At 34.6% G+C, this 26,676-nt stretch overlaps 1 protein-coding gene across 10 annotated transcripts in view; it reads right to left on the minus strand.

The window, feature by feature from the left end:
* Nucleotides 1-26,676, minus strand: part of LOC128218885 (dedicator of cytokinesis protein 9-like) — a 91,724-nt gene that overhangs the window by 44,884 nt on the left and 20,164 nt on the right. For 2 of the 10 annotated variants that reach the window (XM_052926640.1, XM_052926645.1), the window contains exons 5-31: nt 26,461-26,577; nt 25,955-26,086; nt 25,585-25,750; nt 24,505-24,575; nt 24,257-24,340; nt 23,754-23,915; nt 22,769-22,987; nt 21,841-22,043; nt 21,298-21,405; nt 20,312-20,397; nt 19,837-20,024; nt 17,434-17,499; nt 17,058-17,150; nt 16,239-16,399; nt 15,281-15,365; nt 14,750-14,923; nt 13,659-13,724; nt 11,312-11,427; nt 10,878-10,947; nt 10,538-10,741; nt 10,046-10,192; nt 9,237-9,320; nt 8,772-8,880; nt 7,471-7,485; nt 2,846-3,024; nt 2,090-2,417; nt 604-618 (exon numbers count right to left, since the gene is read on the minus strand). In XM_052926640.1, coding sequence (XP_052782600.1) covers nt 604-618; nt 2,090-2,417; nt 2,846-3,024; nt 7,471-7,485; nt 8,772-8,880; nt 9,237-9,320; nt 10,046-10,192; nt 10,538-10,741; nt 10,878-10,947; nt 11,312-11,427; nt 13,659-13,724; nt 14,750-14,923; nt 15,281-15,365; nt 16,239-16,399; nt 17,058-17,150; nt 17,434-17,499; nt 19,837-20,024; nt 20,312-20,397; nt 21,298-21,405; nt 21,841-22,043; nt 22,769-22,987; nt 23,754-23,915; nt 24,257-24,340; nt 24,505-24,575; nt 25,585-25,750; nt 25,955-26,086; nt 26,461-26,577 — 3,448 coding nt within the window. Of the gene's footprint in view, nt 1-588; nt 619-2,089; nt 2,418-2,845; nt 3,025-5,684; nt 5,760-7,470; nt 7,486-8,771; nt 8,881-9,236; nt 9,321-10,045; nt 10,193-10,537; nt 10,742-10,877; nt 10,948-11,311; nt 11,428-13,658; nt 13,725-14,749; nt 14,924-15,280; nt 15,366-16,238; nt 16,400-17,057; nt 17,151-17,433; nt 17,500-19,836; nt 20,025-20,311; nt 20,398-21,297; nt 21,406-21,840; nt 22,044-22,768; nt 22,988-23,753; nt 23,916-24,256; nt 24,341-24,504; nt 24,576-25,584; nt 25,751-25,954; nt 26,087-26,460; nt 26,578-26,676 lie in introns of all 10 variants that reach the window. The other 8 variants (XM_052926646.1, XM_052926643.1, XM_052926647.1 and 5 more) reach the window with 6 other exon arrangements.

The following is a 26,676-nucleotide window of genomic DNA, read 5'->3' on the forward strand; positions in this document are numbered from 1 at the left end:
GTAACCCTAAACCTTGTAACCCTTAACTTTTGGTTTAGTTTATACATTAGCTCAATTGCTAAGACAGCTTTAAGCTGGTTATGAATCAGTCTTGAGTCAGTTTACAGGCAGAGAACAGTACTGTGTCCTTTTTATGAGACTATGAGTACCCCTGGTGGGGGATATTAACCCACAACTTCTTCCGGGAGAAGCGGACACCTTTACTTCTAGACAACACCCACTACTATTTTGATTTGAAATGGTAAGAGACTGAGATGTGCCCTAATACATAAATGATCTGCACTTCAAATGGAATCTAAAAGCAATAAAGCTATTCACTAGAAAATATTGGTACCTCTTTACCATCATGATATTAAACTAGCTTTATATGTGTGACAAATAAACGAACAAGTAAAGGTAAAAAGTAAGCTTAGCATTTTGTAAAATGTGCAAATGGTAAGGCCAAATGAAAAATTCTAAACTGTAAATTGAAAAAAATAAAACAAAGGGAATTTACAATACATATCTGCCAATATAGGGGTAATGCATAAGGTTGAATCCCGGTTATAGAGTAACATACAACATGTAGAAAGTAAAGAAAATACTGACGGGCGGCCACTCTACCTTTTCCATAAGGTACTGTAAAATCAACAATTAAAGCTACTTTAAAACATATTGCCCCTTTTAAAACAAACACACAAACAAAGGTTGAAACATTTTTGTACGTAAAATACTCCAAAAGACTGGTTTTTCTCCCACCTCAGATAAATAGATCCATTAATTTAACCATGCTAGAAGTTCTTATCTTGCCCACGGGCGAAGATAAAATGCCCGTATGGAACCTCTTTTAATGGTCACCACATTGTAATTACCTCCCTTGTTGAAGACTGTCGTCTGTAGCGTCTGTTTGAAGCGCATTATGGAAACCTTGTCTTGTGGCAATATTTGGAATGCTAGTTAATTATTTTTTGCTTCAAATCTCACCAGAAAACAGTTTTCACGCACCTTTCAAGAAATAAGGCTTCACTCTTCTTAGAACTATTTAAAGACCGATCAGACAATTTACATACTCTGAATCACTGCGCGAATATCCATGACAACCACGAATTATCGCATATCCATACGCAATTATTTTCACTAAGCACAAAAGAGTTCCAGCAAAAAAATAAATTTTTACTTAATTTTGTTTAACTGAGGTGGGAGAAAAAGCATCTACTATAGCCGCTTGTGTAAGATAGGTTCATCCCGACCCTCGCGCAGGGTGTTTTGCGGAAACTCAGTAAACCTCGTTTCCGCAAAACACCCTACGCTCGGGTCGGAATGAACCTATCTTACACTCTCGGCCATGGAAGATACTTAAAATCACTATCCATGCAATTTTACCATATAAGACTCATGCCAAATCAAAAAGTATTGTTTGAAAGAAATACTGGTAAATAAATCATAGAATTTGTTTTAAACTACAATTAAATGTTTGGAAAGAGTGTTTGATTTGATGAATATATATATAATTTTCAATATTCTGTCAATCTATCCAGTTATAGCCAGCAACCCCTAATCATCTAATTCCGTCAGAAAAACATACCCATATATTTCATAATTGACACTGAAAAAAGTACATAATTATAAAACTTTCATACAAAATAACTCTACTTCAAACCAAAACACAATAAAATATATTGACCTAATATTGGTCCTATTACCATGCCTTAAAGCTGCACTCTCACAGATTTAATGTTTTGAAAACTTTTTTATTTTTTGTCTTGGAACAAGCCAATTTTTGCAAAAATCCATGGAAACCAGTTATATAAGAGTGCTGACAAAATTCAGATCGCAGATTTTTATATATAAGTTAAAAATTGATGTTTTATGCATTTTTCTCAAACCGTTTTAGTAATGGTTTAAGCCATAAAATATCATTTTCCAACGGAAATATGAAAATCTATGATCTGATTTCATGTCATCAATCTTATATAATTGGTTTGCAGATATTTACCCAAAAATTGCTCTTTCCAAGACAAAAAATTGTTAAAATGGTATATCTGTGAGAGTGCAGCTTTAATCAGGAAAACTCAAATTCATTAAACAAACAAAAAGAAATATAACTTACTTTTTGTTCCGGCAATCATATCAAACACCGAAGAGTCTCTCTTCGACGGGTCAACAGGCTGTGGCAGAGAAATCATGCTGCGATGTTTCTGCTGAGGTGTATGACCAGACGATGTCGATTTGGCCTCGCTCTTTGCCGATACACTACCCGGCCCGCCCTGCCCGACCAAACTGCTATCTAGGCCATTCATGGATGGCTGACTGGCTGAGTGATTGGGAGACTGGTTTTTCTGTTGGTTTTTATCGTCTGATTTAACCAGTCTGTGCTTGTTGTCTAGCAGCACTTGGATCAGCGGCAAGTACAGGGCTGCTATGCGTCCCTGATGGCTCTGAAACAAAAAAAAACACCTTAAGGATCGAGGTAAAGAGATAATATTATCTTAACTATGCTCATCCTAATCTTTCACTGTCTATAATCTGTTCTTTTTATTATGTAATTCAATAAAGCCAAACATCACAGTCAAAACATTAAAATGTAAATAATTCTTAATGCAAAGTTGTCTCATGTATTCTTACGAAGAGACAGGCTCATCATGATGTCCTATACTCATTGTTAAATTGCTTACCGAGTTTCATGTCACTATCTTAAGCAGTTTCCAATTCATGTCAATCAATATTTTTAAAGATTTTGCTAAACTAACAACAACAAAAACAACAATATTTAATTCTACATATAAAATTCCTCAACTATGATCTCTTGAAAAAAATTCTTGGCACTTAAGATTTCATTTCATATACAAAGTGTAACATAAATCACCTTCTGTGAATATCTGTCATCGAAGGCATGTTTGGCAAACTGGTCACGGAGAACGTTGATGGCACATCGCCTCGTCTCCTTGCTCTCGTTGAGCGCAAGTTTCAGTTCCTGCAGCAGTAGGCCGGGAAGGTAGTGGGTCTTCCGGTACTCTTCTGATAGTGTGTAATCACACTTCAGGTCTGTGGGTGTAAGAAGAGATTATGGCGGGTGTCATAACATTTGTTGATGAGTTGTACAGTAATTAATTTGTCTGTTATATTCTGCATTTATTTCATCAACCTGGAGATTACTAGTACAAAAATAGAAATAAATTGTAACAGTTTTTTGTTATAGCATGTATAAAGCATGCATTATACAGAGGTTACAGTCATATACATATATATTTGAATTAATAGTCAGTTTAGAATAGTTCAAATATGAAAAGTTGCAATATTAAAGTGATAGATCTTTAAGTATCGATTGTTAAATATAATCCCAAACATGTTCTTCACTATGACACTGATGCATTTTAAAAGGACTCGTTAATTTGAAATAGGGTCAAACAACAACAAAAATAATTGAATGTGAACAAAATGTTTCTAACAATGATAAAATATAAACAAAAAATAAATTAAGTGTTCTTTAATAATATCATGTTAACAATTATTTATAAATGTGATGGAAATTGCACTATTTTGCCAAAAAGCGTTAGTATCGCTATTAAAAGTTGACTGAGTTCAGGCTTGGTGTTACAGTATCTCATGTATTCTGTGGTTTTTTATGAAAGTCAAAGTAAAATAAATGAGTGAGAACAAAGTTCGAAAAAAAATAATGGCCAAAAAAGACCTGTGGAGTCCCTTTAAAGATCAAGATTAGTAAATTTTGAGACTATTTTTACTACAAGAGTTTAATATTCTCACATTGGCAATAAATCTATATAAAAGGCTGGTATTATTCGAATTATAATGCAACTCATTTCTGCTTATGTTATAGTAAAACAGCAACATTTGTGAGCAAACATCCTACCATGTGCATCACAGCATAAACCCATAATGAAGCATGATGATCACAGCGTTTTAACCTATATTCAAGAATAAACATCACAAGAAATGGCGATGATTGTCCGTTTTCTTTTTTTAAACTGCACTTACTGCTAACCTGCCATGGCATTTGGCTAAGAATTATGTAATTTACATAAAAAAACATTTTCATCTGTTTTTCATCATGTTCCATTCTTGAATGCCTAGTTTAGGCATAATTGTGGCAGCCTTTATCTTTGAACAAAGCCCTAAATGGCAATTAGCCTGAATAGGTAACTTGGAGCCCTTCTGCGCAACCAGGGCAATAAACAGGGGATGCACAGGTAGGGGTTGCCACAAATTTTGCCGCATTACCTAACAAGCTTTTAAATGCCACATGTGCCAGCATTTTGTTACAGAACCACACTTTTTTCCTTTTTTAGTTGATGGCAAATTTACAGAAGGGAATTACCTTTATAGTAATTTGAAATGAAATTATTATATAACCTCAAGGTTATGCTTTTTCATTAAAAATTGTTCATATAAAGATTCATGAATAAGACTGAATACCCTTTGAATCCAAATATATTAACCAATCAATAATTAGACAAAAACACATCCCAGGGTAGCAATTCTACTGGTGGTGAGTCGAAACTCTAAAAGCAACAATATCCAATATCCAGCAAACTTAAATTGCAAAGAGATGTTTGTTAATGCCCCCCTGAAAGCCATGTTGTCACAAATATTTGGACAATTGAATAAAATATGCATGGACCAAAATGCCAGCTGATTTGTCAATTCACATTGGATACCTATGAGGCTGTATTAAGATTATGACCAATTTTCATTCAAAAGTCGAGGATAGTTCAGATACTAGGTTAAATATATATATATTATAGAGGCTCTGTCTCTTCTTTCTATACCATTGTGGTAAGAATGTAGAGTGAGAGACATTCTTGACTTATCAACCAGACAGAACTTCGCATTCAATGTCACTGTGACCTTTGAACTGATGACCTCAAAATCAAAAGGGGTCACCAACACCCATAACCTTTGTGACAAGTTTGAGAACCATCAGTGCAGGCATTGGTAAGTTCACTCGAACAAGTTTTTCACATTAAAGGTCATTGTGACCTTTGGACATGATAATCCCAAAATCAATACGGTTCATTTACTGGTCACGCCCCACCTCCAAATCAAGATTGAGGTCCGTAGGTCCAAGCATTATTCACTCAGACAAGCTTTGGTCTACCAACAGACCAGCTACCAACCGATCGACTGACTGACTGACATGTGCAAAGCAATGTACTCCCTCTTCTTCGAAGGGGAGCATAATAACAAGCAAACAGTACCAGCTCTGACATATGCCTTCTTGTTTGGAATATTCCTGTTTTTAGTAAACAGTTATTGTAAACTGAATATGATACAAATTATTGATTGTGTACTATACATGTAATTAAGTGTTTGACAATTTCAGACTGATTTCATAATTTTTTTCATCCTTGACATGATTTTACTAAAAAAAGATTCAGCATTAATCAATGCTTATTATCTATTGTAAATTTGATAGTTTAAACAGTGCAAACAAATTTGAATTGGATCTAAAAACATAAAAAGAACAATAAACACATTAATAAATTGGATTGCATCCTAAAAGTAAAATTCTGCTCCAAACATTTTCTGAAAATTCATGAAATACGAAAATTCACTTTTAGCTAGAATTTTTCTGAAACTTCCATTTTTCTATAAAATCCAAACATGATGATTTAGCTGTATCTCAGAGCTGGTAGTCTGGTGCAACTGTTTAATATCCAACTATATATCATTGTAGCAACTTTCACCATAATCAGTGTACAATACATCCAAATCATGCTCTGTGGGGTAAGGGAGGCATTCTTCGGATACACATGTATCCCCTGAAAATGGTACTACTTTATTAAGCTCTAAACATGCATATGCTGATAAGCCTTTACCAGAAAAAAATATGTTTGCTTCCAGTTAAAAAGATAATTGCCATCTGACCATTCTTTCTGACCGTTATTATTTTCTCCTTTTGGGTACATCTTTTCAGGAGTATGTTGATTCAGTAAGGCGCCTAAATGTTTTGTTCTTATAAAGCGCTCTAATGTTAATCTGGACCAGACGGCACTCAATTGTTTTCAAGTGTGACAAATTAATCAGACTTATCTTCACTTAAACTTTATTTTTTAAATCCAGACTACCAACCAAAACATTTTGGGGCAGTGAAATTGAAAACAAACACATTTCTTTTTGGCCTAATGAATATAACAGACATTATACTTAGTTGAAAAATATAAATAATAGTTAGTACATCATCGTGTAAGTATCCATTGAAAAATGCTTAAAAGGTGACAAAGTTGAACATATTTGATAACAGAAAATCAGGGTTGCAGTACCAAACTTGAAAATACAACTACAAAATAATTCAAATGTAAAACATTGAAAAGTAAACAGCAACCTTATAGCTAACAACATAAGAAATGTACAACAAATAAACAACAAAATATTAATATGATAGAGAGGGGACTTGACCATTTTGTATGTACTAGTTTTCGTTAAATAAAGATTTCAACGATGAAATAAGATTACTCCAACTTCCGATTGATGTTAGTGTTTGCGCTTGCATCTCCACTAATTGGATCACATGATTTGATCATTTAGAAACACCTTCACGAAAAACAACTATCAAATTTCCATTAAGTCATAAATTGGTTTTATTAAGTGGGTTATTAAATGGACTAGACACCCCGCAAAAACAGCAAAAGACACTTTTGTCCTAAGTAAAGTGATGATACGTCAGTAGGTAAGATTCAATGTGTTGTATAATATCAATTATATGTATGTTTTTGAATTTACTTTTTTCTTTCTTGCAATGGGATCATCTATTGTCTAATCCCTTTAAAATGCTAGCATTAGCTTGCTGGCTAATTTGGGGACATTTGTGCCAAACACTAAGATAATTATATATATTTTTTGCTCAATCAAATGGCCATGTCCTCTCCAACAACAATGAACTGGTTATTTCCCTACATTACACTGATTTACTTGATGTGTGCCACCGCTGACCACAAGCCTTTGTTCACAATATAAAGTGGGAACAGAAAAAAAGTGTGGCTACATTCTGTTTGAAATGAAAAGTCCAACAAGGCTTAATCAAATATTTTTCTTTTTGGGGCTCATATACCCGCAAAGAACCCAAACATGTACAATTTGCATTGGTTTCACATTTAACAATCAATATTAAATCGAAGACTTAAATTACACTTGTTGAATTGCAGAAAACTTGTTACGGTATTCAAAATCTCTTTCGGGTTGTTCAAATTAACTGTGTCTCTGTTGCAAAAAGACATTATGATCCTGCCTTTTTTAGGTGATTGAAGAATATGTTTTTCTATATTTATTCACAAACTGTAGTAAAACATCAAGTTTGAATTGACTATTAAATATGTTGGCTATTTTTTTTAAATGGACACCGTTTATGCAAAATACAGGAATGAAACAGAATAGTATTAAAATGAGTAAACCTTGTTTGGATTGAACTAACAAAGCATTTCCATGGGAACTGAAAGAGAACGGCACTAAATGCAGAAATTGAAGTAGTGTTACCTTCCAGTTTGATGTCTGTGAATTCAGGGGCAGGTAAACATTAGTACATCATGCTTCTTTTTATCATTTTGTAAAAGGTCTAATGGTAAAGAAGGCTTACAGTATTTTGCAAGGTTTAATAGTAAAGAAGGCTAACAAAATGTTGTAAAGTTTATTGGTAAAGTAGGCTAACAAAATCTTTCAAGGTTTAATTGTAAAATAGACAAATGGTTCTTGTAAGGTTCATTGGTAAAGTAGGCTAACAAAAATGTGTCACGTTTAATGTTTATTGGTAAAGTAGGCTAACAATATTGACAAAATGCTTTGACTTATCTGTTATTCTAAGTCACTCAATGGGCATAATAAATATAACAATTATTGAAGCTCAAACTGCTGGCTTGCTTCACATCAGCTTATTGCCAGTTGTAACGTTTGTACTAGGTGAAAATCTAACCTTTTTTAATTACCGGTAACTTTGCATGATGATGATGCCAATGTCAACACCAACATAACCAAGGCTATGACAATACCTCAACTTCTTTTCTTTTTGTTTAATACGTAAATAATGATTTTACTCACTACCAGAAATAATGGAATAAATAACATTTTAAATAGTAATGTTTAAAAAATTAAAAACACAATTCTCTACACAACAAAGCTATAGTAAGCTCTTTTACTTTTATATTTTTGTTTAAGCTACATGTGTATTTGAAAAGAGACTATAATTGTGGTCTTGAAACATTTAAACGGAATACAAGAATAAGAAAAACATAAAATGCGTGTTAAAATGATATATTTTGCAGACATGCACAGCTTATTGTTGAAAAATCATTTATATAATTGCAAAATAGCGCAAATGAGATGTAAGGTCCAAGAGGTGCCATATTCACTCTAGTCAAAGCATTATGAGATTTCCAAAAGAAAAACAATTGTGGTACAAAAGCTTTGTGTTTGAATGGACGATATCGACCTGAGTTATAGAGAATACCTTTGAAATCCCCTCTAACAACAACTTAATAAGAACATAATATAATGTCAACAAAACATCAAAATACCAAGAGCCAAGATTAATCAACAGTTAAAATCTTGGTTACAATGCCTTTTGGAGTATGTAAACTATCCAACACCAGATTTAATCCTTTAGATCAAATTTCTTTTTCATCGGGTGAGTCAAACTTCTATCCTTAACAATTTGAACACTATTCATGTATTCCATAAAAAAATAATATAAATATATCACACATCACATACATAGTGTAAATCTATAGAAATATCACACATTGTAGGAGTATTGAGTAAAGTTTGAATATGCTTAATCGTACCTTTGTATGTTTTGATCAGCCCTCGCCTCATGAGAGGCAGGGACAGCGGGATGTAGTGCTCGTGGCTACACACAATCCTCAGGAACTCAAACTTGTACTCATGGAGGGTCTGAAAAATAGAGGTCATTTGTCAGTTGACAGTAGCCAAATAACTTGATCATCCTTGGTAAATATCAGCATATTATCATTATGAATATATGAACCAAGTTTCATGTTAATATAGCTTAAATGGTTTTGGGTGAAATTAAGTACAGTCGAACCCAGTTGACTCAAACTCCTACAAACCGGCGAAAATAACTTGACCCTTGGAAAATTCGAGCCAAGCGGGAAAATTTATTTTCAGTATACAGTTACACTTAAACATCACAATACCCAGATTTACAATGCATTTACTGTTTTTTATTTTACAGCATATTTAACAGCAATTTTTAGATGCAAAGTCACTTTAACAAATTGTTTACTGACTCTATGTTCCACGACAGCGAAGGTGTTTATGTGCTGTGCTATGAGCTGGAATACCACGCCTCGGTCCATCAACGTGAAACACATCTGGAAAGGAACAGAACATGTACTTATTTATTTGTAAAAGGTTAATGAGTCACACATCTGTTGCCATGGTTAGAACCATTTCTATTCCAAAACTCTACAGAAGCAAAGTGGCAAAAAGGCTACAAAAACTTTGTAATGCATGATTATTGATGAGTATTGCCTGAGAAACACCTCAGGCAATCAAGCTTCTCTATTTCACCTTATTAATTATTCATAGTTATATAATAGTTATAAAGTATAAATACTTGTCACTTTTTCCAGGGTATTTCATGGAGTTCCAGGGTATTTCATGGAGTTATAGGATATTAATAGACTGGGTACCGAATATGTTTTGTTGCATGCAGATGGAGAAGCTCAAATTTTGTTGCAATTTCATTGCTTTGTTGCATCAGCCAGAGCATCATGCAGCCTTTGTTTAGTTTTACATTATTTCAAGGAACACCTTAAGCATTCACAACTAATTCCATTGAACAGTATGTTTATTCTGACCTGAAATACTGACATACTATGTACAACTCAGCCTAACTGTATAACCCTTCCCTACCTTTACGAAGTAGGCCAGACTGAAGCTGCGATCTCTATTGGCACCTCCTTTTACTTTATTGGTATGTATGGCGTTACTGTCTTTATTAGGGTCTGGAACTTGTACTGGTATCAACCACATATGAAAAGCCCTTCCTCTTACAAGCCTTACTTATATAATATTATATAAAGCCCTTTCCTACCTTTACAAAGTATGCCAGACTGAAGTTAGCATTGCGTGTCTCTCTTGGCGCCTCCTTATACTTGCTGGTAATGTACGGAGTGATGGTCTGTATCAGGGTCTGTAGCTTGTACTGGTAGTCGCTCGAGAATCTCTCATTACGGGGCATCTGAAATATACAAAATACAATTATTGTTGTACGCTTTTCGCATAAATATTAATTTATATACTATAAGCAGAGGCATGTAAAAGGTGCATTTTGCATTTTTAAAAATTAAATCTGGAAATTAAGGGCATTCATCATACAACTGTTTTTTTTCTTATGAAAAGTACTGTGCAATGTCAATATAAATACAGACAGTAAGGTTAAAACCGTTACGCTTTGACATATATCATATCATTGTTCTTAACCAGAAGTAAGAGTAAAAAAAACAAAACTTCATGCATCATGGATTTGCAAAATTGCTTTTAAACTCATAAAATATCAATCCTCAAATGACCTTGACCTACTAACCTTGACCCTTTCCCCATCCACTAGAAACTGGGTCATGCTTTTAATGAGCACTTGAAAGAAGAACCAGGCATTGTTGAGGAACTTGACCACCACAACCTGGTCAGCATTGGCTGGACGTAGGATCATGGTCAAGCTCTTGGCAAGTTCTTCATGTACAGTCTTCTGTTTGCTACCCTTTGGAATGGGCTCGGCACGGAATATGTACTGAAACAATAGTTCAAGATTTAAACATAGTTGTATTTTGTTTTTTTCAAAGCAATTAAATCATTTATTACATTTCAAGCTGTCTTCACAATCAAGGTAATTATATAGGAATAATTTTGGCAATTTATCAGCTGACCTTGACATATTTCTCGAGGAGTTCTTGTTTATCCACGTCCTGTACCTCTGATACAATGTGGATAACCACCCTGTAATGAACAACTCAATGGTAAACATCTTTGTATCTATAATTTTAAAACTCAAACATTCCTTTGTAACTGTAGCATTAAACTTCAAAATTCATCACTTTTATTGTCAGATATAGCATAGCCTACAATATGATACATCCACAAATTTACAGTATCAACTAATAGATAATTGTTGGCACTGAGACTCTTCAAATTCAAGTATCATTTTTTTAGGTTTCAAATTGTTGGTCATAAGATATGAATAATTCAGTCTTTCACGAAAAATCCATGTGTCTAAAGAGTTGCTATCTTATTTTTCAGGAGCCCATAGAAGCCAACAAACCTACATTTTGTAATTCTCACAACACAAGAATATTTCACGCACCTGACAGCATTCATCCCAATATCCTCACTCTGGGTGTTCGCCACCAGTTTAAACAGGATGTTGAGAATTGTGGGTAGAAACTGGATATACGTGCTCACGTCCACTGCGTGCAGGGACTGAAAAATGGTCATTCATTTTTATAAACTTTTATGCAACTTTGACTGCGTGCAGGGACTGAAATATATTCATTTCTTTTTATTAACTTTTATGCAATTTTGACAAGACATTTCAAACCATGATTTCTGTTTGCAAATATAAACAAAGCCATCGACCAGTTTCAGCCACAGGTAAATTAAAAGAATATTTGACAAATAATGTGCAATTTTTTTTTATAAACCATTTCAAATTGGCATAAAATTCCAACTAATTGAAAAAATTAACATTTTTTAGAGTTGTGTGAAATATGGTTTGATACAAAAAGGCATGTCTTTTGGTAAAACATACTAGCCAGATGGCAGGTTCAATATATATATTAACTTAAAAACTCATATCAAAATCAGAAAAAAAGCTTTTAACTGCGTCAGGTTTTATATCTCATTAATGGCTACAGGCAGTAAAAGCTATTTAGAAAAATAATTAAAATCTGCTCCCATGAATAAATATACCGGACGGGTATATATATGGGGGATAAATATCCATGTGTTTATTGTGTTAGATATTGGTGTTATTGGTTATGAAGTACAGGAACATTACTTTAATATCATATTTGTATCACAAGTGCATGTCTGACAGATACTGATACCAATCAAAGTAATAGGTAGGCCAAAATGGCCCTTTATTGCTAACCTGTAAATGAGTTTTATAACTTTCACAATGAATTTGGTAAAGATTATTTCAATGAATAATCTTGTAAAGTAAAACAGTGGCCAACCAATTTCAGAGAAGATGTTAGAGCTTTTATCTTCAAACTCAAAATAACAAAAAGTATGTTTATTTAAATTGCTAAATGCATATAATGCAAATCATAAGCTATGAAACAAGAAAAAAATCAGTCTCACTGCATCAACTAGCTGTGTCCAACAGTAAACTTTAAATCCTAAGCAGTCTAAAATACCAAGCCTTCAAAAGCCAACCATTCCATGCGATCAATAAAACCAAACACCATTTTCTGCATGATGATGATGATGATGATGATGATGACGATGACGATGACGACAACGACGATGATGATGATGATGATGATGATGATGATGATGATGATGACGATGATGATGACGATGATAATGATGATGGACGATTATGATGACGATGATGACGATGATGACTGATGAAGCTGATGATGATGGTGATGATAATAATGATGATGATGACGACGACGATGATGTTGAATATTGAGACATTCCGTTTCAATGGTAAATATGATGAATCAATGGCGATCTAATGGCAAAATACAAGTTAGATATTATTCTGTTTGCTATATTTAATATTTCTGAATATAAATTGTTATGCATACTTTTGTCACATCATTGATTATTAAGTATTAATTTATCATATATGCAAGATTTATCATGAACCATTATGATAAATGAACTGTTTTCAGCTTTAAAGTATTGTGGAACCAGTGACTTGGCAATTCCTGATACTGATGTGCACCTAACCCTGCAGGCACATAGCTAGGGCCAATATGGAATTACGCAGATTGATGACGGCCAGCATATTAACCCCTTCACCCCCTTCGGTTTTTATTTCACCTTCGGGATTTTAGGTATGACAAAAACTTCGACCTGTCAAAATTTCATTACGCAACTGCCTATTTGCGTACAGTCAGCTATGGCCTAACATGGTACATGTATATAGGTCCAAGTGTCAATGAAATAAATAATACAAAAGATACAAATTCTTTCACTTATTTTCACTGAAAACTATGCTTATATGTAAATGATGAACGACATGATATGTGATACATTACAGAATTTCAGGCCCAAGGATAATATCTTGGCATTTCTGGTTTTTGTTTTCTTAAGGGTATTCCTGGTAATAAAGGGAGGTAACTTTATTTAAACTTCCTATTCATATGTTCCAGGAGTAATACCATAACTAAAGGAAACAACTTAAAATTAATGTCAACAAAAATATGACTCATTTCCCTTTGATAAAATATGCAGTACTTAACTAAATTTGGCTTACTTAGTTAGAGGAGTGCAATAAAAGCTGTATTATTGACATAACAATTATTATTATCATAGTTTCAGTTTTATCATTATTTCCTTTCAATATTACAGAGTCTCTCATCATTGGGCAAAAAATCTTGTAATGTAGCACATTTATATATAGTCCAGGTTAGATAACTCCCCTTGCATAAAAGGCTACAGTATATCTAGCAGTGATTTCCCCTAGTACAATATACCTTTACAGAATTCATCAGGTACTGTTGCTCTACGGCGTCAGCAACATTTGATACTTTCTCTAAAACCTGGGGTGCACAACACACAATACATGAAATTAATAAAATCAGTAGTTATATAGGATAATTGTTCTGCCACTGGCATATATATCATTACAGAGCTTCCATTAATGCATGTGTCCATATTTTGCCAAATTGGAATTTCAAAGAGAATGGGATTTAGATCACAAAATTTAGAAATTTGCAATTTGTCTTATTATCGTGCATATGACTGCTACACGCTTACCAAATCATTCCCTTGTGCGGAAAACCAAGGTCTTCCAAATATTTGTTCAAAAACTTTTAAAAAACACTGTATAAGTGTATTATATACGTCATGTATCTTAACACATTTGTGAGGGTGAACATGATAAAATATATCTGAATATTCCAAAATTTCCCAGCTGGAAATGGAAGCCTGTAAACAAACATCTTTTCAAACAAATAAGGAATTGGCATAATATCAGTGTTAAGTATCAGTCAAATAAACTATTCATTGCTATTGTCACAACCTGAGAAAATTATATCATGTAACAGAAAAGAGTTAGAATACACATAGCAAACAAAGTAGATAATGCACACAGTGAGGAGGTGGCTTAACTGGATAAGAGGGTAGTAACTTGGCTTAAGAACAAAGAAAGAAAAGCTCACTATACAGCAAACATAGATATTTGATTTACTTGTGACAGGAATTTTAAGGTTTCAGCCAGCCTTTAATTAACAGTTTAAGATATAAACAATCTTCGACCGTAAAAGTTAGAGAATAAAACTAATGAAATGTTATTCTTAAACTCTTTTAGGGATTTGAATTAACTTGTATGATGAAGTACACAAGACAAATGCAACCTTACAAATTCCATTTGATACCAAGGAAATATCATACATTCAGTGTGTAGAAATTTAATTCACCCAAACATGTCATAAAATAATTACAATACAAAGGTCAACACCAAAGTTCAAGGACTGACCTTGAATATTGGAAAATGACCATGTGTCATGTACAAAGAACACAATAACATATGACATAGAAGAAATACACCATGACCTTGACCTACCTTGAGCTTGTTGAGGCTGTCCGGGCCAGGGGACGGGGAGGTCATCATCTTCTGGCAGTGGAAGAAGAATGTATGGAGATGTGGATCGCGGGTGTACACGGTCGACATGAGGTGTAGTTTCAGTTTGAACAAGGGCTTACCCCCATCCACCCACTTCACATCTGAGGCAGTGGACTGAAGTAGACAGCAACTTATGTAAGAGTAAAATTAGAGCATTTCATGGGACTGTTGAATACACTTTCAGAATTAAATCATTGGCATCAGTCTATTGATAACAGGGCCATGTTATCATCAAGTGTATGGTTTGACCAATGTTTTGAATCATTATTTTCTTGGTTATAATGGAGCAAATTATTCCTAAGGTTTATCTGAATTTGCAAGTTAAATTTCTAATTTGAGTTCTGACACTCTCTTAAATTTCAATACAATTTCTTGTTGTTACAATGTTTAGTCATACTGTCATTGATATCATTGCCCCAATGTTCATGTTCTTTTTACTGAATACTGCTCTAGGTTTGAGTGTTATCATACATTTCTGCTTGAAAGAGATTCTGAGCCGAGATATCGAGCAGGCAAGTTGGTTGCCACTTGGACTGTCCTCTCTCCTACTTCCACCCTGAAAATACAAACATGCTCCATTAAGAGATTTTACATTCGAAAAAGATCTGCTTAAATGAGTTTATACTTTTTACACATAACACTCATTTTTCATAATTCCAGGACATGTGATTTTGGAGATTTGGGCTGCACAGATAGATGGAGACATACAGCAACATAATAACTGACATTTGTGAATTTTAAGGATACTTCTCAGAAGAGACATTATAATTGACGACTTTACTGCTTTTCACCAAGACATCCCAGGCTGATTCCTGGCCTGGGTGCATGTGAAATTGGTTTGTGGTTACCAAGCCAAGTTGGTTTCCCAAAAAACACAAGCCCACCCTCTCAGTCAACATCGAGAGATAACTTTAAGATTGTAATAAATTGTTTCACAATCATTGTAAAATAAATAAATAAGTTTAAACAGAAGAAAATGGTAGGAGCACACAAGCATAAGCTTTACCAAATTGGGGAATTTTAATTCTATTGTTCCTATTGCTTGATATCTTTTTACCACTCACAACTCAACACGAGTACAAACAGCATTAATACAATTGAATTAGCTACAATCTGTACATTATGAACCCCCAAATTCAACAGCACCATGCAAGTATATTCCACAAGTCCCCTCAATATTAATTTTCTTCGTGGACTATTCCAGCTTGATACCAGTACAATAAGCACAAAACAACTGAATAGCTACAATATGGTACATGAACTCCTAAACCTTCTAAAAGAATATAAAAGGGTCATCCAAGCATATCCCACATGGACCTAGATCCAATCATTCCTCTAAGTGGACCATTCCAGCTCAAATTGAGTAAAAAAAGCACAAATATAATTTGTTCAAAATAAATAGACATCAGTTTTCTATCAACCTTCTTACCTGCCCGTGGAATGCAGCAGGGGCACCCAAGCGTACCCCACAGGGACCTCGATCCCATCTCTCTTCTTTGTGGAGCCCTTTGATCCCTCACAGCTCACATGGTAGAACCGGAACAACAGGTGGTGCTTCTCATGTAGTATTGTCGGTAGCAACACCTTCACCTAGGATTGGGAGTAAATGCTTAGTTTGAAAGTCATAAAATGAATCTTACCATTTCATTGCATATTGATAATCCTTATTTAAAAGGCTTGAAGAACTAGATTGATATACAAGAGATCTTGGTGCGATACCCTAGCTCTTTGTGAAAAAACCTCTTGGTTTTATTACATGCTCAATGTTAAGCACCGATACACAGGATATAACATTCCTGGGTTTAACCAGTACTGTGTTCACCATTTCTCTACTACATCCTTTTGACGCCGAGCACTAGCGAAAGGAGCAACTGGTTTGTATTTAATCACCTTTTAGTGTGACACGGCTGAAGTTTGAGTACACAACCTTTGACACCGAAGCAAGCTCTCTACACTAAGCTATCAGGGCGGTGTAAAACTTAAGATAAGTTGCCCACAGATTATCTTTTGGATAATTTGCACATTATAATTATTTGATTGGTCGATAGTAATTATTGGATATATATTGACCAATCAATAAATATATTCTGCAAACTTTGACCAAACCAGAATTTTATACAATTGGCTGCTGAAGACCATGCTGTTTTATAGATCATGCTGAAGTACACATGTGGCACCCCTCTGGTAAACATGTATGGGCCATAAACAGCTGGATTTAGTTAACAAACCAGTCAAAGATGAGACCTACCTCTTCTGTGTATTCTGGAGTCTGGCTATGGTGGAGTACACATGAACTGGCTACGCTTGTGAACACTGATGGGCCCAGCCTACCATACACACACTGAAATGTTTAAAAAAATTATATCAAATTTTCCCAATTTTAATAATAAATCAATAAAACACCATTGTTCAGCTCATTTATGATATATTCAGATAATTGATTTTGAATCATACCAAACAGAATTCCAATAGTTATAATGTTAATTTTATATTTTATTTGTAAACTTTTAAGACTACTCAATATTTTTGAGATGGCATACTGCTCTCTGTATTTATACTTAACATCTACATTGAAAGGAGCAGAACTAGAATGGAGAAGATCCACACAAATATAATACACAAACCTTTAACGGTACAGCATGCTCTTCATCGGAGTCACGTATCTCCACGCAACATGATATGTTACGAGCCTGAAAATGTCAATACTCTTTCATTCAAACTGTCAACTAGAAATGGGTCTTATGATAAGTTTTGTATCGGAATAAGACAGAATATGACAAGTGTTTAGTATATTTGCATTTCGGCAGTAAAAGGTATGGTCTTATTATCTTTGTGAGTCCATTTTTGTCAAACATTTCTAGACCAGGGGTTTCAATAAGACCCAAAATCAGGAATTTTTTTAAATTCCATGTCTGATTTTCAGGAATTTTCATAGAATTTGTAGGTAAAGAAGCGAATTTGATGCACAACTCAAAATGTTTGTTTTCATGTTTATTGTTTATATTCAACCATAACAAGAGTCTAGTATAGGGGCGCATGGGGATGCGAGTGGGAGGGGTCCACCCCTGTCAAAAGGGGGGGGGGGTCTTATAGAATGTTTTGTTTTTATACTCAATTTAAACCATTTTCCATGATTTTCAGATTGTACAAAATGTTGTTGCTTTTTCACAAATTTTAGAAGGGTGTGTTTAAATATCAAAATTAAAATTCGTCTTTTTGTCTGTGGTAATATGACTGTACTTGTCTGGATTCTTCTTTAGTGCAATGTCTCATTTTTCTCCTAAAATTCATGTAAAATAAAACAAAAACAGACAGTTAAGCATTTGAAACAATATACTGGCCAAAATACACAAAAAAATTATGTAGGGGATTAATTTTATTTGGTACGAACGGGATTGGGTACGAATGTTACATTCAGCCTAGCTTTTATTCAATTGTCTTTGGTAAAGTTATGCTTAATATGTTGATGTTTTAGAATAAAATGACAATAAAAATCACTGCCCTTGCTTAAAGAAACACTTAAACAGCATAGAACATTAATAAAATAACTCCGAAAATAGTTCCGACAAAATGATGGTTTCGGCAAATTTTGACAAGATCGTAGACGTGATAGATAAACGCGACATAAGCATCAAAATATTTTTTGGGGGTTACAAAGAAATGTTCATCATGAATATTTTACAAATACACTTTCAAAACATTCAGTGATAAATTGATGATGTATTTGATTGTGTTAGCCCCAGCTTTCCTATGTCTACAAATCGGCAGTGACCGTCTGCTTCAAGTCAACAATATTTAAAATAGCAACTCTCGTCTGTACAATACAATTATTTTACAAGGTTTAATAGTGTTTGACAACATTTTTCAACATTCCTTCGCATTTTCTATAGCATTTTACGAACTTTCATCTTTGAATGAACGAGTTCTCATTCTATATTCTGATTGGCTGACATTCAATAGCTCCGCCTCCTGGCGATGTTTCACTAATTGGCTCTTCCTAATAATCGGATTAGAAGATGGCCATTTATGAATACACAAAGTCATGTCGTCTGCTCATTACAAACAATAAGCTGTCATAAATTATGACACATACAAGGCATATGGGAAGATGAAAGGGCAGTACGGCATATTTTAAGCAGTCAATGGTGCACAGCTTATGAAAAAGTCTGGTCTCATTAAAAGAGGCGTACAAGGCTATTAAAAGGAATTTTCAAAACTCCCGGGGTCAAATTCTGGGACGTTTTTGGCGATTTTCCGGACGTATAAAACGTCTACGTCCGCTTACACTTTTACAGATAAATGTACCATGTTTGGAGGTAATTTCTTTTGTTTTTTCCACACATGAACGCCCATATTGAACAGTACCAAGTAAAATGGGTGTAAAATGAACTGTTGTCTGTTTATACTTTGAACACCAATTACGTATATAAATGCTGTACAAATATAACTTCATTTATATACTATGCATTGAACTATGTATGTAATAAATTGTGTGCTAATATTCATGATTTTTTCATTGATTACAGGTTATTTAATTCTTGTGTCTGTATTGCTGTATTGCTTTTATTATCTTATACTTCATTATTGTACAACGCCATTGAATATGTATTTATATGTAGAAATAGGCGTTGAACCAAATAAACAAGTTTCAACAAGTTTTTAACAGTTCTATAACTACTGTGTGGATAAATAACAAATGAAACACTTGTGTATAACCTCAATAACTTGGGTTGTGGGTGACATGACTTATACTTAATGGACTATGCCGCACGGATCCAATAAACCAGACATGATTTGCTCATGAAAGAGAAGCATTTCATATTTAAACTATATGTGAGCTCCGATACATGCAGTAATTTTAATGTTTTTGTTGTTGTTTTTTACTTCTTGAGCACTTCTTTGTTGTTATAAACATGACCAAAGTTTAGCAGTGGCACACCTGTACCTCATGTCCATGGTTTTTTTGCATTAACATAAGGAAACAGTATCACAAAAAGTTTGAAAACATCAGGACCCTGGCCACTTACCTTGGTAAATGATTTCTGGCTATCGTATTTCAGACTGAGCGGGTAAACATACAGGTTGTTAACATAGGAGTCAAAGGGGCTGTTGAACTGGCCCTTCGCGGGGACAAATTCCTCTATCTCTATGGCAATGGGGTCGGCTGGAGGGGTGGGGAACGGCTTTACAGGAACAAAAGAAGATGTCACTGTGTCTGAAGATGAAACGTGTAAATTGCTTAATAGAAAACATACACAAGTTTTTCAACAGTCAGTCATATAGGTGCTTCAATAAGCATAAATGTTCATAAATGATGGACATTAACATTTTATAACATACAAAATATTTAAGGTAAAAATAATAATTGGAACACAGAAAGTATAGTTAGATGTTTTGCTTTGTAAATGTTAAAATGCAGACATAGCATTCAGAATGATGTTTTACTTTGTAAGGGAGGAATACCGGGGTAATTTAAAAAGAAGTTTCAGAAGGATATCTTACTTGGTAATGGAGGGTCAGGCTTGATGGGGTGAAGGCTGATTTTGAATGTTCCTGGAATGCTGGTCCACTTGCTTTGCTTTTCTGGCCTGGAATTTGAAGAAAGACAAAACATAGGTCTATATACAATTAGTTCTCTGTTCTGGGGCCGTATTCATTATTATTATACCCCTATTGACTTTGCTATTGTGAACTTATGCTCTTACCATTGACAAAATGCAGATATATACATAATGGGATGATTTTTCAGAACTTTCAGATAAAGTTAACAATGAAATAAATAACATCGTTGTTAACTTAAACGTGAAATATTTGATGATGGGTTCAAAGATTTCAATGAAACAAGTACAGCTAAAATGGTTGTCTCAAATATTGTAAGAAATACTGCAGATCACAAGTGTATCCATTGAATTTCTAGACAAGTAGAGATTTGAAAGTTAACAACGATGTTAACAACTTTGTTAACTTTAACAAAGTTCTGAACAATCGGCAATTTATTACTCATCCTTATCCTTAAACCCAGTTCCTCCATTCAGTGACATGGTCAATAGATTTTACTGCCCATCAAAACATCCAGATATATTGTCTAATTAAAACATACCGATTTTACTGCCCATCAAAACATCCAGATATATTGCCTAATTAAAACATACCGATTTTACTGCCCATCAAAACATCCAGATATATTGTCTAATTAAAACATACCGATTTTACTGCCCATCAAAACATCCAGATATATTGTCTAATTAAAACATACCGATTTTACTGCTCATCAAAACATCCAGATATATTGTCTAATTAAAACATACCGTTTTTACTCTAGAGATTGAGATCACTTAAGATTTCTATACAACCCCAGGTAAATCAACACTTTAACAAACCTACATTTACAAATAACAAGCATGATGACATACCAGTACAGTCTGTGTTTAATATTAAAGTATGCTTTATATCATTTGTTAATAGAATGTATGAAAGTGACCAATTACCTTTTCAGATCTTGTAGATGTTTGATAACTTCATCCTCCGACATTTTGGAGCTGTCTTGTTTATACAAAGGCATTTCATAGGGGCCTACGTTGCTCGTGGCAAGAGGTCTACAAGGAATCACAGAAAAGAGAAATATTTACTATGATATTAGAGGAATGAACAAAGTGAGCCATAATAGGCAGCTAGTGACTCCGTCAGGAATGGACGGTGAAAAAATGGTTGGATAGAACTACAGGTTTATACATAATATTTATATATTTAAAAAACAACACATTTCTGGATGATACTGCAACATAGGATGTAGACATCAACTTGTAAAAACAAAAGATTCTGAACATTCAATTTGAAACATTTTTTGTCCAATAGCAAGAATATGTAAATGCAAGCTAAATGAATGAACATATTCTTTAATAACCAGAAGGAATCACAAATATATTTTATTTTTATTTAAGGAGAAAGCAAAATTACAATTACAGTACTATATATAATAGGCTTCAGCCATGCAGCAAACTGTGATTTGATAAAATAAGTCCCTATTATACCTGGCAGACCAAGCGAAAGGCATCCTATGGTGTCCTATATGAGAGCAGAACTGTTTCATCTGTCGGTAGACTTTGGAGCCAGTCTTGCTGTCGGCTCCCCGAAGGTACGGCTCGATTGATTGTGATATGGGGCCCTGGAGGACCTTCTCTATACGCACGTAGAGGTAGATCTCGCTGTGACGGCGTATAACTGAGTACAGGCCCTGTAATAAGGATGAAACTATAAAATTATCCCCATTCCCATCAGCATAATATGATTATTAGTACTGCGTTTTGATCCGGGAGGTTGTTTTCGACTCAAGTGGATTTTTGCAGATTGAAATCAAAATCTACAAAAATCCACAAGAGTCGTATACAACATTCCTGATCAAAGCACAGTACAAATAACCCTTTTATTATATACATTACTGGTTAGATCACTTAAAAGCCACATGTTTTCATAATAAATGTCATTTTAACGACGCACTATTTTGTTTTATGACATAATTTTAACATCGCCAAACGATACTTGTTATCACGTGATGCACTAGAGTGGAATACGGACTAGCGTTTTTTGCGATATGTATTGTGTGTGGATTTATGATGGGTATATAATAAAAAGTAATACTGTAGACTCATAATATATTTCATCTTTACTAGTTTGTCTGAAGGTTTCTGAGCATAGGCATACTTACATGTAATTGCACACTAATGTTGCCAAGAGTGTAAAAGATGTCAACGCTTGTCTGATATTACCATAAATAATAGGGCATAACTAAACAAAGTAATGGGATTGTTGTACAAGTACTATGGTCAAAGTTTTATTTTAATATCTTTGAAAGTTTCTGGAGCTAAGGCTGAAGTTTTGGGATGTCAATTTTCTGTGAAAAACAGACAAGCAAAGCTATAATAAAAAACAAAACAAGATGAATGTTGAGGTCTTCCCTACCTGCTTATTTTTGGCCAGCAGCCAGTTTTCCTCAAGGCCTTTCAATTCCGGAGCGGTTGATTTTCCATCGACCTTGTTGAGCTTGTCTGAAGCAGCCACGAGGTCTGCCGGTATCATTGCCTCTATTTCCTGCTCATTTGCATTCATGTGGAAATCCTCGGATATCTTCCTGCCTTCCCTCGCATCATACAGGGCAAAGGTCAGGAAAAATGGCTCAGGCTGAAATATTGTGTGTAAATTATATTGTAAGTATCTTCCATGGCCGAGATTGAGGTTCATTCCGATCTTAGCGTAGGGTGTTTTGCGGAAACAATGTTTTGCGAGTTTCTGCAAAACACTCTGCACTAGATGCTTTTTCTCCCACCTCAGTTAAACAAAATTAAGTAAAAATGTATTTTTTGCTGGAACGCTTTTGTGCATGGGGAAAAAAATGTGTAGGGATATGTGATAATTCGTGGTTGTCAATGATATGCGCGCTGTGATTCAGATTATGTTAATAGTCAAATCAGTCTTTAAATAGTTCTGAGGAGAGTGAAGCACTATTACTTGAAAGGTGCATGAAAACTTTTTTATGGTGACATTTGAAGCGAGAAATAATTAATTAGCATTCTAAATATTGCCACAAGACAAGGTTTCTATGATGCTACAGACGACAGTCTTCAACAAGGGAGGTAATAACAATGTTATGACCATTAAAAAGGAGTTCCATACGGGTACTTGTTTTATCTTATGTCAGTAGTCTGGAAAAATTCACGGATGACACTCCCATATTTAATGAATCTCATATTTTGTTGACACGGTTTTTTGTTCTAGTTGCACATACATATTATTTAATGTCAAATTTGGCTATATTTGAAACAACTTATAAACCAAACTTATTGGCAACAGAATCGTCTGCACATCAATCAATTGTCTTCGCTCAGTGTCTGTGAAAGTTTCAATCCTTACACAACAAACTCATATTACCCTACCCGCCCATACTTACATTGCATTGTTTCTTGCCGTTACCCTCTTCAGCCATGTTGACCTGTAATTTGAGTTTAAACTCAAGCAAACGCAACATGAACCTCTCCCCAAACTGCTGGGGGAAGACGTCTACTTCTGATGCTACATCTTCATCGTCCTCGGGATCATGATGGAAATTACGCTGAAAAACCAAGGGAACTGAATGAGAATGCCTATTGCACTCTATCCATCAGGTGGTAAAGTTCAGTAATCCTTCACAAGGAATAAGAAACATGAATACCGTCTTTGTTAACATAATTGGATATTTTGGTTTAAAAAATAACAGAAAAACATTACATTAATTTTACTGACAATGACACTAAGCCTGTTGAAAAAAACAAAAACATTTTTCCTTCAAATATTTAATTAGAGTGTTTTGGCACATCAATATCTTGGCTATAGTTGAATTTCTTGCCTTTTAACTGCAGGATCTGACCATCCAACCATGGTGAATGAGCTCACTAATATGAAGCGGCTACTTACAACTATACTGCCGTAAACATTGAAGAGGTTCTGTCTGTTGTCCTGCCTGGCTTTCAACATCATCGACTCAGACTCTTTGGCATACTGAAATTTATATATTTCCTCATTTTTACACGAAGAAGTAGTGCCTTATAAATAATTGAGTATGTTTTATTTCTTTACAAGTTTCTATTGCAAATACTTATAAGGCATTGAAACAAATAAACATGATTTTTCTAAGATGTTGGAGGTTAAAACTAAACACAAACCTTCTGTAGTTCAGGATGGACCATATTTTCGAAGGCTTTGTCATCCACCTTACTTGGGGAAAAGGGTTCATCTGAAAATGAAGGATTATTTGTTAATTAAGTGTAATAGGATACGCCAAGTAGTTGATACTGATAGGCTAACAAATTCTTCACATGAGTTAATGATTTTAATCAAAAGGTGTTTTATATTTCCATCTTTTCACACAAAATCATCATATTTCAAACTTACGGATCTGAATATTGTTGGTTACCTCCCCCAAAATTGTTGCAGCCATTTTTGGTGGTAATATTTTTTTCCCCAACTAACATGAAATGTGATTGTGCAGCTAACAACTTACTTTAAGCATTATATATTTTACAATGATTGTGAAGGAAGCTATGATAGCTTATACTAAGTCACTCTCGTTGGCACGATGTTACACAAGAATGTGGTCTTGTGTTGTGGGGGAAAACCGGAGTACCCGGAGATAACCCACTTGTCCGGCTAGGTGATCTATAACCAAACTCACATGCGCCCAGACTGGGAATCGAACCCGGGTCGCCTTGGTGAGAAGCGAATGCGCTAACCACTGGGCTAACGGGACAACCTTAGTTTGTCTCTGTTTAATAGAAATATCTAAACTGAATCCATTTCTTACATCACCTGTTCCTATCCAGGGAAATGTTGAACAAAGTCTCCACATCATTGTAGACATATTGAAGTAAGGGTAATAATGAATTTTTAATTTGTTAAATTAAACAACCAACAACTTAATGTGATTCCCTTTATTAGATTTATTTATTTTATTATCTTACCTCTCCTGATTCTGTCCAGGCAAATATTGGACAATTATCTCCACAGCATTTCAGATATATTTAAGTGAGTGTGAGAATCCATTTCTATTTATTTAATTTAATCTATTATATTTATTTCTAATTTGCGAGCAACCAACAATTTAATTTATCTCCTCTAAATAGATGAATCTACCTTGAAATTATTCTTACCTCCCCTGATGAAATTATTCTTACCTCCCCTGATGAAATTATTCTTACCTCCCCTGATGAAATTATTCTTACCTCCCCTGATGAAATTATTCTTACCTCCCCTGAGCCTATCTAGTGAAATATTAGAGAGCGTCTCAGCAGCATTGCGGACCTTGTTCAGGGTCATAATCCAGTCCTCCATTTCCACTTCACTCTCTGCAGCAAACAGATAAGCCTTCTCCTGTGTCCGTAATTCAAAACCGTGCTTCCCTTTTTTTGAGTTCTGAAAATTAAGGAGAAAATAACATTGTTCATACTCTTCAATGTGGCCGACATTGTTGCCTTTATCGTAGCTTATAAACATAGGAACCAATGGCTAGCTATGTATGTTATACATGTATTTCACTGATAATATCAAAAAAACTAGAAGCGCCGCAATGCGACGAAACCAGGTTTTTGTTATGGGCAATCCTTTCCATTGTATTACCTTGACAACCTCCTGTACACATTCAAGAAAGATAACTCCTTTTGCTTCTGACCTCCTGTCATCTTTGAAGAACTCGAGGCTGTATGTTTGGTCTGATTGCTGCTTGATGACAAAGTAGCGGCGCTTGAATTGCTAAAATAGACGAAGTCTTTGGTAGTGTTGTAAAAGAATATTATTAAACTTTTTTGTATGAGGTGATATCAGAAAGAAATTAGCATCGTTATGTCGTTAAAGACTTTTCTACAAAAACAATGTTAAAAGTTGAGCCAAAAGTGCTAATGTGTAAAACCTATTCAATTTCAATAAAAAGCTCAATGCTTGAGATTGTTATCCTCTTGCTGCTGACAAGCCCTTTAGACAACTTAGTAAGAGGGTTGACTTAACTCAGAATTGAGCCCACGCCCGATATCTCCAAAAGCTGACGAGCTAGCCCAGCAGGAAGGCTATTTAAAGTGCATATACTGCTGGCACTACAGTATAATTGTCAGTGTTATGCGCTGTCTTACCCGTGTAAAGCTCATGATGGTATCTTTGCTGCTATCAGGCCCTTTGTACAGCCAACCAGCCTTGGTTATCACCGGTTGTGTCATTGACGCGCTGGAGTAGGTGCGACTTATTGTGTCCTGGAACATGGCAATCATGTTAAATAAAACAATCAATAGGCAAACATCTTTTGACTACGCAAATAATCATACAGATTTAAAACTAAGAATGAGCTATTT

Source organism: Mya arenaria, chromosome 15 (assembly GCF_026914265.1).
Source record: "Mya arenaria isolate MELC-2E11 chromosome 15, ASM2691426v1".
In the NCBI taxonomy this organism is placed as follows: domain Eukaryota; kingdom Metazoa; phylum Mollusca; class Bivalvia; order Myida; family Myidae; genus Mya; species Mya arenaria.